The sequence below is a fragment of the Motacilla alba genome, chromosome 9 (assembly GCF_015832195.1).
Source record: "Motacilla alba alba isolate MOTALB_02 chromosome 9, Motacilla_alba_V1.0_pri, whole genome shotgun sequence".
Lineage (NCBI taxonomy): Eukaryota > Metazoa > Chordata > Aves > Passeriformes > Motacillidae > Motacilla > Motacilla alba.
The window spans coordinates 4,028,530-4,044,851 of record NC_052024.1 but is presented as its reverse complement, the minus strand read 5'-3'; the positions used below and the strand labels follow the sequence as shown (position 1 = coordinate 4,044,851).

Genomic DNA, 16,322 nt, shown 5'->3' with positions numbered 1-16,322 from the left:
AGAACAACTGAGCAGGAGCTTACAAAAGCTGCATCTCCTGATCCTTCCACTCTCCAAAGAATAACACAACAGCCTGGCTACCAAGGAGTGTCAAATCAAACCAAAATAACCTGTGACTGTTCCAGTGCAATTTATCAGCACAGAAAGGAACAAGGAAGCAGCAGGAAAACCATGTTTTAAGCAGGTTTTCATCTGTGCAGAAACAGCAGCTGTCATTTTTAGCTGGAAAGAAACTTAAAGAACATTTCAAGTGAAAGTGATCCTCTCCATTAGAAAAAAAGATGGAAGAACATCACTGATTTCAGTATTTTGTTAGGAAAACTGATAAGCTTTTCTGTTAGCACTCAACTAATCTACTCAGCAATTAGCAGCCTACAAAGACAGTAAGAAGTTCAATTTACTTTTCTTATACTGCTATACTAGTTCAACTGAAATATTTCCCATTCAGTTGTTAAAGAGGAATCATTTCTGTTTAACAGTTTTGTATGGTGTTCCTTTTACTTGGAAGGTGATACAGTAAGGACTCCAATAAACAGACAACAACTCACTACTACAAACCTTCAAACTGACAGATTGATTCTTTTTCTTTATTGAATTACATGCTAAGAGATGGTAATAAGATTTTTCTAAAGAAGCGTTTATTTTAAAATTTTATTCCTGAAGTAAAATCTATTAAAAGTTATACATTTTGAATAATAGGGTTTTAAAAAAAATTTAAGTACTGTAAGTGTGTATTAAAGGCTTCTGAAAAAGTATGCTTTGCTTTCTGCATGTCTGATGAGCTCTCAGTTTCTTCAGTACATTCACAAGAAAGAATACAATATCATTAACAGCATCATTAACTACCCAGAGGCTCCAAGCTCAGACCATAAATACTCAATAAATAGGCAGAATACAGTTCCTGCTATAAAAAGCTGTATTCCTAATGAATTCCCTAGATGAAGCAGCAGTTAATATAAGAAAACTTGCTGCAAAGGAAATATTTGGACAGTATTTCTCCTTACAAGAGACAGTCAGAACTGTTGTCATGCTGGTTTGTTCTTAAATACATCTGAAGGATAAGGAACCTCTCTAAGAGAAATTCCAGCTAAAAGTAGTGAAACTGTGAAAAGCACTAAATGAGCTCTTTAAACGCCAACATCTGAGTAATGTCCTTGTTAGAGGCAGACTTCAAACCAGGCTCCCAGGTGCTAGCAGGTGGATAGGGTTGCTTAACTGACCACAGATTCACTAGCAATCCACAAAAACAACCCACGGCGAGCACAGCTTAAACTGTGAACAGTAAAGTGTGTTTGGAAGTTTAAATCACTTACTAAAATATGTACTGATTATTTTATATTTATTTTTATAGACACTGTTTATAACCATTAGTATTTTCTGTATACTCTGACTCCCTTGACACCAGGATGCTGGAAAGCCCTAACCTGGGCTGCTTTCTGTCTTGAAAAGTATTTTTTCTGATAACATTCACCTGCCAACACATGTCTGCTGAAACTAGAACACTGTAACTATTATACACTGTATGTATATATATATATATTATACACTATAACACTGTATTCACTGTGAGTGCTCTTTTACTCATCTTCCACCTCAGTTTTGCTTGGAAGCAGCTGTGCTGCCTTCCTACTCTATTAATTCACTATATAAAGCATGTCCAATAGTTCTAAAAATACTTCACCTAGTATATTCCTCTTGCAGCTGACCAGGGTCGGGAGGGAAAAACTTTACAGCCAGACGAAGCATTGTAGTCTTTGGTCCTAGAAGAAAAGTTGGTCATTTCACAAAAACACCCGGTGTTTTTTTCATAAACACATGCATATTCTGTTTGCCAACAGGCAGAGAAACAACACAGAGAAATTCCAGCCACTTTCAAATCCCAGCTAACCACAGCAGGCTCTGGTGTTGATTGTTCATGTCAAGTGAGACAAAGCAGCTGTTTTCCAGAGGAACTTGGAAACCACTGACAAGGTGAGTCTGCAGGCTGAACGCTGCAGAAACAGTTTCACGCAGTGTGAAATCTGTAATGCCCCAGAGCAGCTGCTTGGCTGCATGAAATACCCTCAGAGGTGACCCAGGGAGAGGGTCCCAGAAGGGAGACACATCCCACAGGCTCCCAACACCCACCTCCACCATCAGGACTGATGCCAGCAGACCTGGCTGGCTCCCCATGCAGACAAAAGGGTGTTTGCAGCCTGCTCCCAGCACGCCTGGTAATACACATTTCATCCCATTTCCAGAAACAAATTTAATTTTCAAAATTAAAGAGAACCCTTGGGAACAGTCCCAGTCCATAATGCTCTAAATTATCAGTTCCAGCATCAGAACTCAGCCTGTGGAGTCACAATCCCTGTTTCACCTGGATTTCTGAAGGAATTACTACAGAGCACAACAATCCTTCACCATGCCAGGACTGGGCACCACGGTTTTCCCATTGTTTTTCCTGCCTGAAAGCAAATGAGGCCAAGTGTTCCAGAGGCAGGCAAAGCACTGGCCAGGCTGTGGTTCCAGAAGCCTGCTGAGCATCCACCTGATGTGCACAGGCACCCCCTGGACCAGAGCCAGGCAGTGCCCCCAGGGACTCCCCGTGCCACTGCTGTTTCAAAGTAAACTTACCCAAATTAAAAAGAAATCAAACTTGCTGGAGCACAAGCAGCCTGCTTTTTAATTTATTTTAAGCACCAGGATCTCTCAAAGCTTAACAAAGTCCAGTTTAACCCCATCAGTCCCAAAGTCCACTGGTTTCTCCTGTCTGGAATATCTGATTCCCACATTTCTTCACTCATCCCCTCGTTTGCTAATGAGAATAATAAACTTTGCTTTTTGACAAGTAGCTGGGAGAACTCACAGACTACCACAGCTGTGACAAGGGCAGCTCCAAGCCTCCACTTCCAGAATTACCAAAGCTTTGGTCAACAACACCAAAAAAAAAACCATAAAAAACCCCTAAAATCCACATCCTGATTACAGTGTAGTATCTAGAAATAAAAGGAGGCTGGAAATACCACCCTATAATGACACAGAAAGCCCACATTTGGCAGAGACTAAGGATTCCACAGTTCTAGAGCCAGACCAAGTGAGGAAAATAAATAGTTTTAATGATTCCAGGAAAACAACCAAAACTTTACATCAAATTTCTGAAAATACTCTGAGCCTCTGGAAGACCTTCACAAGGTTAGGAACAGTCCTGCACATTATTGAGGCCAACCAAGTGGAAGTGTTAATGTGGGAGCAATTTTGGAAGTGTTTCAAGCATCACTTACATCAGATGATAATAAACATTAAAAAATGAAAAACATAATATTGCATATTTGCTTCTGTAGCACAACTCTCCTCTTTTTGTTTAGCCAGTCTTGCCTTTCCTCTCTGAATAAGTTCCACTCAAATTAGGAAAAGAAACACTTGCCCAGACTTAACCAATATTCAGAAGTTATTTTAAGAAGCCAAATCTGAGCAAAAGAAAGAAACAAAAAGGATGTGAGAAAAAATTACCCAAGCAGGAATGGTGAATACAACTCTGTGTTATATAAAGCAGCAGCACCTCAGAGAAGGTACCTAAATTCAACCTGCTTGGTTGACAACTGTGTGTCTGTTAGGAGGCAGAAAATTTGGATCCAAACTCCTTCCCATATGGAGTGGTTCAGTAGTAAAACAGACTGCATGCATTTGAAATTATTTTAAAAACTCCAAACCTTATCACACAAGACAAAGTTCAATGGATGTCACAAAGCCAAAACTAAGTGGGAGTAAACCAAGAACTTCTGTTTTTAGCCTCAGAAGTGCCTGTCTGCAGGTACACAGCACCCACCAGCAGCATCAACCAACAAGTTTGAGCAAGATCACCTTAAATACCTTAAAGCCCACAACATCTGTGTTCCCCTGCTGCTGGACTAAAAGAAATTTACCTTCAAAATCATTACATTCTACATTAAAAAAAAAATTCAAACAACCCCAAATATATATAGAAAAAAGGACATTTCATCCAATTTAAAATTCGTTTCAGAACATGAACATTTGCCAGACAACTGACTGGTATCTCTTAGAGAATAATATTAACAAAAAAATTAAATAAATCTTTCCATTTCACTGGCACCACAACATGGGTGGCAGACTGTAAAGCAGCCTTAAATCTTAGTACATCCCCATGATTTTAGACCATTTTAGAACAATATTTGTATCATCAGGGAACACTGTCTGTGGTCCAAGGTCAAGTTTCCAGCATTTATCTAGTATAGCAGAGGATACAGAAGGAGTAACCAAGCAGCACTGCAGACCTATGATCCACCAGATCTTTTGACTGGGACATAACTCCTTCTTTATATGCCAGGTGCATATAAAAAGACAGCACTCCCAATGTCTTTTTGGCAGGGAAAATAGAATGAAAATATTCTGTACTTTCTCAAGGGAGCCTTATTTTATAGATGATTTGGCTCTTCAGCTGAAAAAACAGTGTCAACAAAAGTCAAAAATCATGACCCTAAAGTTAGAAAATAAGCTAGAATTGATGATTTCATATTTTCTGGCAATCAATTTGAGACAGAAGAGTAGCTAAAAGCTACTTCTCAGTACTCATTTTCAACATATTTCAATCAAGATTTGGAAAGGAGTAGGAATCCACCACACCCTCCTGATCTTGTTCCTCCACAAAGCCTCTACGATCAGAACCACAAAACAAACAAATTGCTTAACTGTGTTCTACAGAGAAAAAACAAAAAGCTGGATCTAATCTTTCAACATCTGAAGAACCAACCAGCAACCTGCATTCTTCAGCTGTTTGGGGCCTTTAAACTGCCTGTCACATTAACACTTTTTAGGTGGTATAAAGACAAGACCTCTCCACAGCCAAGGCAGAGGCTCTGACACTGCAGCCACCACCCAGGTGGGAGATCCCCACCTCTGCTCCTCCAGGGAAGCTGCTCCCGAGCAGATGGAAAGAGCTGCCATGGGAATCAGCCAAAATGTTCCTTTTTCTTCCCACGGTATGACAACACAACTTCCAAAAGCGAACCCAGCAAGTGTTGTATTTCACTCCAATACAACACCAGCTGAGCCAACCTATCCAGATATTTATCAGAGAAAGAACCCTACCCGCAGGAAGTTTCCATTCCACCCACCACATACTGCCTATTAAAACGTCAGGTTAGCATGCCCCAGCAGGAACCACTCTCACCCCTGCCATGTGTGTTTCACAGGGAAGCATAACCAGTAAATCAAGTAGTAATTGTGAAAGCAACCCACATAAAGAAGATGCAAATTAAGGAAAACTTCCTTTTTTAAAACTACTTACTCCGTACTTGTTTAATAACAGGTTTCATGGGTTCCAGCCAAATCTGAAAATGAAAAGAAAAAAATTACAAACTTACATACTTATTTAATATAATAAGAAAACATCAAAAGTAAATTCAAATTAAGCAGTAATTTATGAGTAGCATTTCTTCCTCAATGCAGTAATTCCTTTGCTTTACAGAAAGTGTACTTATCTATTTGAATTGACATTTCTCATGCATCAATACAAAAGCCACTGATCTGTGCTTAAAGCTCATCTGGACAGAAGAAGAGCCAGGTCAGCAAAAGCAGAGCCCCAGTGCCAAGAGGGCAGGAGTCATGCCAAAACCCACAGTCTGACAGGAGCCAGGCTGCAGAATTACACAAAGTCTGCAGAACATGAAAAGGTATAATGTTTTTTTTCCCTTCTGTGCTATTTCTGTCACTCTTCCCTACCTACTTAAGGGTTTTTATTCAATATTAACTTCCCACCATTTTTTCCCTTTTGACAAGCACATTTTACAAGGAAGACTGTTGTTCTAGTAAAAGGAGAATACACAAAAGCAATGCAAAATATTCTGGAAGCTCAACCTTTTATTTTCCCCGCTCCTCCAAACAGAAAATTGTTACAAGACAATTATGTTTGGTCCTTACTAGTTACTGCTGTGTTGGTGAGACAGCTGAGGAATTTAAGAACATTATTAGCTGCAGGAACAGTTTGAACACCACGCACAAGAAACAGAAACCAAACAAGCTTTAATGTATTTCCTCAGCTCAAGAGCAGCATGGATAGTGCCATGAGCATTCCCTATGTTCTCAGTCATAATCTCTGCTTTTGAGTTCTAAAACTAAAAAAAAAAAGTAATTTAAAATAAGTTGAAAAAACCAAAACAAATCAAAATGAAAGGAAAGTCTGGGGAACATTTTCTAGTTTAGAAGCCACACTGTCCTCTTTGCAAGGTACAGGATAAGTGACTAGGAGGCTTAAATGTGTCAGCATTGATCTAGATCAATGATTTAAAAAGCTTGCAGGCCTGTGTGCCTGCTGAGGTTTGTGTTGATTAGAAAGAGGTTTGTGATGGCTCTTCAGGAAAATTAATTGAAGACTGAATTAACTGAGGATAAATATGAACACTACCAAAATTACACACTACAATTTGATTTTTTAAGTGCTCTGCAGAGTACACTTTGTTTTCATGTTTCTGTCCCTGCAAGCGAGAACATCAGCAGATATTTAACTTCTTCATACAATTTCTGAGACTTAACAAGCAGGATCTGATTCCTCCCTTCTTCTTCAATAGCTCTTGTCATTCTGCTGAGTGGAACAGATTTACAAGAATCCAAGGGATAATCCCACAGGAGACTACAGGAAACTGCAGCAGACTGAGAAGTTTTTGTCGCTCAAGGAACTGCATTCACCCAACCTTTTTATTATGCCAGATTTGTCAGGGAACTGTACTCACCCAATATGACTGGATATTCTGGAACTCAATTCCAAAGTAGTCTGATTCAATCAAATTCAGATGCTTGTAAACTTCTGTCAATAACGTCTGCCCGTAACATTTTGACTAAGGAAATAATAAAAAAAAAAAGTTATAAGAATAAACAAGAATAAGTTTACAGCAAAAACAAACAGCATCTTTACAAACTGGAGAAAAATATCACAAAGATTCTTCACGTTGTTCTTGTCACTGTAACACACAAACATCTAATATCCAAGATACTATGGAATACACTATCTAATATCCAATACTCCATACAAAAATCCTTCACAGAGCCAGAGGAACCGAAGTTGACAGGGGCCACTGGAGGTCACCTACCCCCAGCCTCCTGCTCCCAGCAGGGTGAGCAGAGAGCTGAGGAGGCCAGCTGCAAATAGCTGCTGCGGGCTATTTGCGGCTCCCTCAAGAAACCCACACGTTTGTTTGTGTAGCTGAGTGCCGTGGCCTGGAGCAGGAGCTGCTCCACACAGACCCCTCGCTCCTTCCCACACCGGGAAGCCCAGGGCCACACACAGGCTGGAAATGCCTGCGGACAGCGGGAACCCAAGCAAACCTCCTCCGACACCACACTGCCCAGGGAATCCTTTCAATGAATGTCTCCCTCAAGAAACTCACTCGCTAACCCTTTCTGAGAGCCACGGTAGGGGCAAAACCACGAACATCAGCAGAAAGCAGCTACAGCAACGCAGGAGAGAGCAGGAGACCTGCACAGCACAGCCAAAGCAGCGACCCTTGGGGCTGTGGTTCAATCAGCCAGCTTGCCTCAGAGCCTCTCCCTGCAGCAGGCACCAGGAGAGAACCAGCACTTCTGAACCCACACATCAGCCCGTCTGCATCACTCTGGAAAGAATCCAAAAGGCTGTCACAGCCCATTCCAGCAACATATAAGACCTAGCAGGATGCAGCAGTGTGGGGTTTCACTCCCGGATTGGGGTGATCCTAAAAGATGGAAAAAGTCTCTCCTTTAACTTGTGCCTTTGAAGAAAGATTCAATAGTCTTCTGTTGTTTGTTCTTAAGGTAGTTTATTGTTGGTTATCTAAAAGATTTTTCTCCTGAATTGCTGTGGCTTGTTCAGTAGGTTAGATAAAGGCACACTGTCCTCCTAGGGGGCTGGTGCCATCTTTTATATCATATATTACGTACTACATGTTTATACTTTTTTCTTAATGCCTACTATCTATATTGAATGGTGACTTTCTACTCTAGACTAATCTGTGAGTGCCAACATCACCAAAGACATGGAGGTTAGGAAGGAGAAAGAAAGAGGACAGGGCACACTCAAATCCCTCCATCTTAGAATCTCTGATTCTCAGATTCAAAGCCACAGGGGTCTCTGGCTGCATGCCAGGGTCTCAGATGCTTTTGACTTGGGTCTGGAACGTCCGAGAATGTCTGTGGGACATTCTGAGTTCCGACACAGCAGGAGTTGCATGGCCACTAAGCTCCACCTTGGGCCACAAAGTAGTCCTCCAGCTGTGGGGACAAGGTGTGGCACCATTCTGGTTGACTGGGTTATCCAGCAGAACACACTGGCAGCCTTGATGCCAACGTGATTTTGTTCATTAGGAAAAGTCCAGTGATGGAAGACTCTATGGCTTTCCCATCAAAGCAGGCACAGAGTTCTGTAATGATTCTACACACTCAGAAGAGTACCGACTTTAAAAGTATTAGGCATTATAATAAATTATCACAGAGTCACAGGATGATTTGGGTAGGAAAGGACCTTAAAACTCATCCAGTCCCACCCCCTGCCACGGGCAGGGACACCTTCCACTAGCCCAGCTTGCTCCAAGCCTTGTCCAACCTGCCCTTGGACACTTCCAGGCATCCAGCAGCAGCCACAGCTTCTCTGGGCACCCTGTGCCAGGACCTCACTGCTCTCACAGGGAAGAATTTCTTCTCAACATTTCATCTCAATCTACCCTTCTTCATTTTAAAGCCAAATTAGTGATAGAATTAGAATAATTTAATACAATGCAAATTAAAACATCTGAGAGCAAGAATGTGCTATTTTAGGCTTGAAAGATAAAAACAAGGGGAACATTGGGGAAATAATTTCACATGACTGAGGTGCATAAAAATTCAGAAGTAATCCCCTCTTACAGGAAAAATATATAAACTGTCAATGTTTATGGAACTGTGCAAATGCCTCTGTAACACTTTAAAAACCCCTAAAATTTCATAGAGAAAAAGCCTGACAGCCCTGCAGTGCTGCAAATCTGAAAGAGCTTTGGTATCCTCAGTGGTGTGAGCAAAGCTGACTGAATGCAGTCCTGTAACCTCAGAGAAAAGCACAGAAGCAGGACACAAGGTGGGTTTGTACCTCTCACTCAGGCTTTCACCAACCATGGTACCTGTAAGAGCAGCCACGGCTTCAGCCAGGTGAATTCATCTGGTGCAAACACAAGTCATTTAAAAAGTTTCTTGGTATCACACTGGCTCAGGCCACTAATGCTGAAACCCCTAAATAAAAATGCAAGTCAGGAGAAATGATGCAGTTCTCAGTGACTGTAGATGGCACAGAGATGCCAGGCTGAGTGCTGACATGATACATGAATATGAGTACTCATCTCTTTTTCTGAACAGGTTTTGTGATGTCTAAAAATGCATTTTCCTGGTAAGAATACAGTTGCACTTTTTTAGCCAAAATCTGTGCTTCCAGAAGACTCTGTGGGTATGGGTTTTGGTTTTTAAATGGTGACAATGAAATAAGGAATGATGCAGGTAATGGCAAGCCACATCTCCAGTAAATTACATTCTCTCTCTGCCGTCTCCTGCTTTTTCCCATGCAGGTTACAGACTCTGCCACAGGAGACACTTATGCCTGGAGAAATGAATTTTAGAAATCAAGTTTTTTAATTTTTAACTGAAACACATTTCTTGCTGTTCACAGAATGACCAGGTTGGAAGAGACCTTAAAGACCATCGAGTCCAACCCAGCCCCAACATCTCGACTAAACCCAACTCAACCCTGGCACCCAGTGCCACACCCAGGCTTTGTTAAACACCTCCAGGGATGGTGACTCCACCACCTCCCCGGGCAGCCATTCCAGAACTTCATCACTCTTTCTGTAAAAAACTCTTTCCTAATATCCAACCTAAATTTCCCTTTGCACAGCTTAAGGCTGTGTCCTTTGCTTCTGTCAGTGCTGCCTGAAGAAAGAGACCAACCCCACCTGAGCACAGCCACCTTTTAGGGAGCTGTAGAGAGTGATAACGTCACCCCTGAGTCTCCTTTTCCCCAGGCCAAACATCCCCAGCTCCCTCAGTTGTTCCTCAAAGTCCCTCAGTCACTCCTCAATGGACTACGCTATGACTTGTGCATAAATCTTAAAATAGTAACAGAAGAAAATACCCTCAAATAGAGTAGGACCCTTGTTTTTTAAGGTCCATACCCACACATCTGTAATTGTATGCCTCTTTTTCCCAGGCCCCACAGAAGGGAACACTTTTCAGCCAGCAATGTTTGTGGGGAGGCAGCAATACCCCGACCAACCTCATGCGCAGAAAATGGGATACACACCTTGCATTTTCATGGACAAACCTTTAGAAGCCTCTGAACAGGATGTGTCCTGTGACCCAGGTCCCTGATTTCTCATTTGTGAAACAAGAAACAATTCCGGTTCCAACCACCTTTTGTTAGAACTGACACACTTGGATTAACAGCTGAAAGATGCCTGCTAACAATCAGACAAGTTTTACAGCCAAACTGTGTGCTGCACTGATCAAGGAATCTGTGTGCAGGGCTAGTTCCATCCAGGCATTAAAATTATCCCAACTGGATTCTAATGCACAGCTTTCTTCCTTTTCCACTGAGCCACGTCTCCTGGCTCCATCAAGTTCCGTGCCTGAAGACAATCTAGCTGCCTTCATCTCTCCCAAAAAAAGAAGCTTTATGGCACAGATCCCTGGCACTTCTCCCCTTCCAATGTCAAGTCCACGCTCCTTCAAGAGAAACTGGAGATGAAGAAATTTAGATGGTTGGAGCTGGAAGCACTCGGCAACTGATTAAATTATAAAAGTGCCATCCTAATGTTAAAAGTGTAAAATAATTTTGCTTGGGCTACCAACTGTAATTTTGGGTGTCGTTTACAATGAAAAGCTGAGAAAAACCTCAGTTTAAGCTCAGTATCGCTTTGCATCCTTCAAAGGATAAATGTCACATTTTGAAAGAACAGTATTAATTTTATTTTAAAATAAAAATGGGGTTCTAAAGCTTGAGACAGAACACAGTCTTTTATTATGCCTCAAATTCTTTGGGAAAACTCCTCCTAGAACTATTTGGTTCCTCAAGTTGTTTATTGCATTTATAACCATCCTTTCCAAAGAGCTGAACATTTTGAAGCAGACAGAAATGAAAGTAACATAGTGGGCGCTCCATGTCATTGTTTCATTTGCATAAAAGCAGCACAAAGCAAAATATTTGAAGTAATTTCTTAATTACTGTAATTTTGACATCAGGGCAAGTAGCTGCATGAATGCATTTCATAAAGGTCCTGCTTTCAATACAAATTCACAACATGGCATACTTTCCATTCCAAACTTCTCAATTACTCTTTATTTTCTGCCGAGACAATGACTACTGATATTGCTGAATTATTTCACATTAGGAAAAAAAAGAAAAAATTGGGAAAAAAACCTAAATAGACAGCTAACAACAGCTTTCCTTGGTGACCCTGCTCCAACTGTACTGGAGATTATTTTAACAAGTCATCATTAGGAGACTGTTCAGTAGAATAGATTTATTTCAAATGGATTTCTATAGCGAGATCAAACTTTAAAAGTTGCCTCAGCTGTGCAAGTGCCAGCAGGGTACCCTGACAGTCAGTAATGACACGGAGAGCCCTTAAAGAAACCCCAAACTCCTCTCAGTACTAAGACAGCATCCAACAGGAACAGCCATTCCCAGCTGAAAGTTCTTGCCTCAAGGAGATACCTCTATTTTTTACTTTACCAGAAGAATAAACATACTTAATGTTAAGAATGCTTAGGACAGAGGAATAAAATATAATTTTTTAAAGTAGTAACAGCAGTTATTTTTGTTTTGTAGAACAATATAATCACAGGATGGTTTTGGTGGGAAGGGACCTTAAAACTCATCCAGTTCCACCCCCTGCCACGGGCAGGGACACCTTCCACTGTCCCAGGTTGCTCCAGGCCCTGTCCAACCTGCCCTTGGACACTTCCAGGCATCCAGCAGCAGCCACAGCTTCTCTGGGCACCCTGTGCCAGGACCTCACTGCTCTCACAGGGAAGAATTTCTTCTCAACATTTCATCTCAATCTACCCTTCTTCATTTTAAAGCCAAATTAGTGATAGAATTAGAATAATTTAATGCAATGCAAATTAAAATATCTGAGAGCAAGAATGTGCTATTTTCCACTGTCCCAGGTGCTCCAAGCCCCATCCAACCTGGCCTTGGACACTTCCAGGCACCCAGGGGCAGCCACAGCTCTTCTGGACACCCTGTCCCCAGGGCCTCCCCACGCTCCCAGGGAACAATTCCTTCCCAATATCCCATCTAGCCCTGCCCTCGGGCAGTGGGAAGCCATTCCCCTTGTCCTGTCACTCCATGTCCCCAGTCCCTCTCCAGCTCTCCTGGAGCCCCTTTAGGCACTGGAAGGGGCTCTGAGCTCTCCCTGGAGCCTTCTCCTTTCCAGGTGAGCACCCCCAGCTCCCCCAGCCTGGCTCCAGAGCACAGGGGCTCCAGCCTTGGAGCATCTCTGTGGCCTTCTCCAGACTCACTCCAGCAGATCCATGTCTTCCTGATGGGGTCTCACTAGAGCAGAGCAGAGGGGACCAGTCAGGCCCAGTGTTATTTGCTATTTTCTCAAATATCACCCCTGCATGGCAGATCCCTCCTCTGCCATAATGCCTGAGCTTAGGAAGAGAGAAAAACAAACTCATAGTCTAGGATTTTCAGTAGACCATAGCTCAAGATTATCAAAATCAAGGTTTCCTCTCTACCTCCCAAACTTGTCTTCCAGAACATCTTAACTTTCTGCTTCCACATATTTTAATTTAAAAACCAAAACCCCCATATTTTCATAAGGATGAGTACTCTCATCTTCCAAAACTGGCAAGCTGTCCTTGCTTCAACTTTCCAAAAAAGAAATCCACTTTTGGCAGCAGATAAGCTGGAAGGGAAAATCAGTCCAAAAGTCAAGAGTTTGGAAAAAAAAAGAGTTATAAAGCTGAGGTATAGAATGGAAACTCTTGAGCAGCCAGAGCCACTGGACCTTAGCAGCAGCAAACACCTTGGATTTTTGTGTCACAGAAATCTGCATCTGTCAGGAAACCAATTCCTCTAGTTAATGGTGGATGTGCATGAGAGGCAGAAGTTTAGATTTGACATCATCACTCACAAGCAGCAACACAGAGCACTCTGTGAATGGCCAAGGCAAACTAAACTGATTTAAGTAAAGGCCACTTCAACACAGATTTTTATTGGTTTTTCTTCTTCAGGCCATTTAAAAAGTTTTTCATCAGGAAAAGTGATTTTTCACTTTATGGAAAATTTAAAAAAATAGACAATTTGCAACTAAACATAGACTTGTTATTTCCTTTCTTAATCAGAAATATGCAAACATTTTGGTGAGTTTATAGCTCTGTTTATCTCCAGCCCTTCTGTAATCTGTTAGATCTCTGTCCAAATGAAGCGTGAGACAGAAAAAAACACCCTCAAAGCTCCCTGTTAATAATCATCATTAATGCCACACGTAAACAAAACTGCATTTCTGAAAACAGGGTGGACATTAGAATCTTTATTAGAAAGAAGGAAATAAACTAAGATGGCAAGGAATACCAGTATTAACTTCATGCTTTCATGGCTGAAACAAGATGACCTTACAGATCCATATCTAGTATTCAATCTGCAGACTGGAAAAGCAGTCTTCCTTTTCAGTACTTTATTAGTTTTCTCAATTTTGATTGGAACTGGTAACTGCAAAGAAAATACTCCCTGATTCCCCACAAAAACAAGCACCAGGTAACAACCCTGTCAAACACTGTTTTCATGTGCTCAGCCAAATTGCTTAAATACTATTTTATTTTGATCATCTGAACATTTAACAATAACTTTATGCTTCAAGTCTTTCAATTTTTCTTTTAACTCTTTGTGAAGAAAAGGGTTTTTTAAATACATTTATTTTATCCACCCTTCTATATTGGCAGGTCCCAACTACAAGTTACTTTACTAAGAGCACACCAGGAATATTCTGCAGAGCATTTAACAGCTTACAGAGCACAGGATGCAGCTTCATTATCACAAAATGAGATAGAGTGCACTTTCATCTTGAAAGTTCTTCTTTATGAAAAAGAAGACGTTTTAATGTTACAGAAAGAAGAATTATTGTGCTACAGTAACTCCACACAGCATTGAAGTATCATTCACTCAACTATGGAAGCTGAAAACCCAAATAAAAATCTCAGAGCTATTTTAAGTTCCATTATTACACTCCATATTGGGCATTTTTTTGTTCAGGAAAAAAAATAAAATTCTAAAGATTCTCTCCCCAGGATTTTTTTTTTTTTTTGTCCTAGGATTTCAGTGGTTGGTTTTGATGTGGTTTTGTCAGGGCTTTTTTAAGCAAAATCCACAGCCAGACAAATTATTCTAGAAATGGAAGCCTCTGGCTCATTTAATTAAGGCTAGCTTTAAAATTATGATCATTTAAAGGATCATTTAAGGCAATGTCAAAGCACTAAACCAGCTCTACCCAACAAACAAGCTTTTCCAGAATGGCTAGACTTGCTGGATGCCTGAAAGTAGGAAAACAACAACTGGTTGACATGGGAAGACATTCCCAACAGGGAGGGAATTACACGAATGAGACTGGAAAATGTATACTTGGATAGAGAGCATGTAGAGACAAAAAACAGTCCTAAGTTTTTAGAAATGGTGCTGGGCTGAAATAAATACCTGGACTACTTGGAATAAAACTGCTATAGACTACCTGGGGAAGAAGGAAGTCCCATTAATTAACGCTGGGCCACATCCTTGGACAGAGTTTCACAGGTACTGCTGGATGATTTGGCACCAGAGCTCCTGCTGGTTAATTATTAAACACCCAGGTGACAACAGTGACAGTTTCACAGAGAGGAGCAGCTTTGGGGTAGCTGATCCCAAATTCAGGTTCATACCAGAAAGTCTAAGCACCTCCTTTGTTCACACAAGCTAATGAAGAGCAGGAATGAGAAGTCAGGAGACTGATCTCAATCTTCCCCCCTTGAAGTTTTGCTCCTTGCACAAACCCCTGAACCTTCCTACAGCCATTCCCTCGGGCCTGGCCACCCCACACACTCAGACTGTTGGTGCTCCTGGCACCTTGCACAGCTTCATTTCATAGGCATGTATATGCATATAAATAAAATTCTATATTTTTAAGTCATTTTAAACATAGAAAATGCCCTGTTTTCCTCTGTTCATAAAAAAAACCACAACACCATCTCACCAAAATTGCAAGTCTTTCTCCATTAATTATGCTTTTGCCTCAAAGCCATCATCCATGCCCACATTCACCAGATTTGATCTGGGTTTTCATAGAATTACAGAATAGTTTAGATTGGAAGTGACTAGAAAAACTGTCTCATTCCAACTCCTGCCATGGCAGGGACACCTTCCACTAACCCAGGCTCTCCAAGCCCCGTCCAACCTGGCCTTGGACACTTCCAGGCATCCAGGGGCAGCCACAGCTTCTCTGGGCACCCTGTGCCAGGACCTCACCACCCTCCCAGGGAACAATTCCTTCCCAATATCCCATCTAGCCCTGCCCTCGGGCAGTGGGAAGCCATTCCCCTTGTCCTGTCACTCCAGAACCTTGTCCCAAGCGCCTCTCCAGTTTTCCTGGAGCCCCTTCAGGTGCTCAAAGGCTGCAGTCCCTGGCTCCCCAGAGATTTTCCTTCTCCAGGCTGCACAACCCCAATTCTCCCAGCCTTCTCTCCTAGGAGAGGTGTTACAGCACCCAGGGACTGTACTTCCCCTGCAAGGTGTTAGGCTACTCCAGGCTGACACTTCTTTGAGGAAATCTGCCCAAAGGAAATCGTTTAAAACATCCAGAAGACAGTTATGACAGACTCTTTGAACAAAAGACTAATACAAATTGGGTATTTTTACAGAAAAGGCCAAAACTTCCTTTTGTTTTGTGCAAAACTGAAATGGTACCAGCTGTCCTAATATCACTCCCCACTGTACTTTGAGCAGAGGTGGTGATGGGTTAATAAATACCTACAAGCCAGATTAGATAAGGGCAAGCTTTTCCAACTTCCCCCTTGCCAGCAGGGGTTTCCTACACCACTGGCTTCAGGCTATCTGCCTGAGAAGTGGGCTGAGGGCACAGCAACACTTTTCCTTCATTATTTCAGCTGAAGACATGCCAGACAACTCTAATGGAGTCTCTACAAAGCTTTGGGGTTTTTTTTTCCCTTTTCTAATTCTTGTTTTTATTAATGAATGACTGCTCAGTCAGAGAGAGGGGCCCACCCCCTCCCATATCCAACACTCCAGCCTTGAACAGTAAATCTCTCACACTAGGCATTGCCACCCCAGCACAGCT

The 16,322-nt window shown here is 41.7% G+C and overlaps 1 protein-coding gene across 9 annotated transcripts in view; it reads right to left on the bottom strand.

Annotated features, from left to right (window-relative positions):
* Positions 1 to 16,322, bottom strand: part of FARP2 (FERM, ARH/RhoGEF and pleckstrin domain protein 2) — a 78,250-nt gene that overhangs the window by 45,990 nt on the left and 15,938 nt on the right. For all 9 annotated transcript variants that reach the window (XR_005257926.1, XR_005257927.1, XM_038145342.1 and 6 more), the window contains exons 3-5: positions 6,729 to 6,833; positions 5,288 to 5,330; positions 1,682 to 1,760 (exon numbers count right to left, since the gene is read on the bottom strand). Coding sequence is in view for 7 of the 9 variants with exons in the window: in XM_038145342.1 (XP_038001270.1) it covers positions 1,682 to 1,760; positions 5,288 to 5,330; positions 6,729 to 6,833 (227 nt within the window). In the remaining 2 variants the exon portion in view is untranslated. The remainder of the gene's footprint in view (positions 1 to 1,681; positions 1,761 to 5,287; positions 5,331 to 6,728; positions 6,834 to 16,322) is intronic.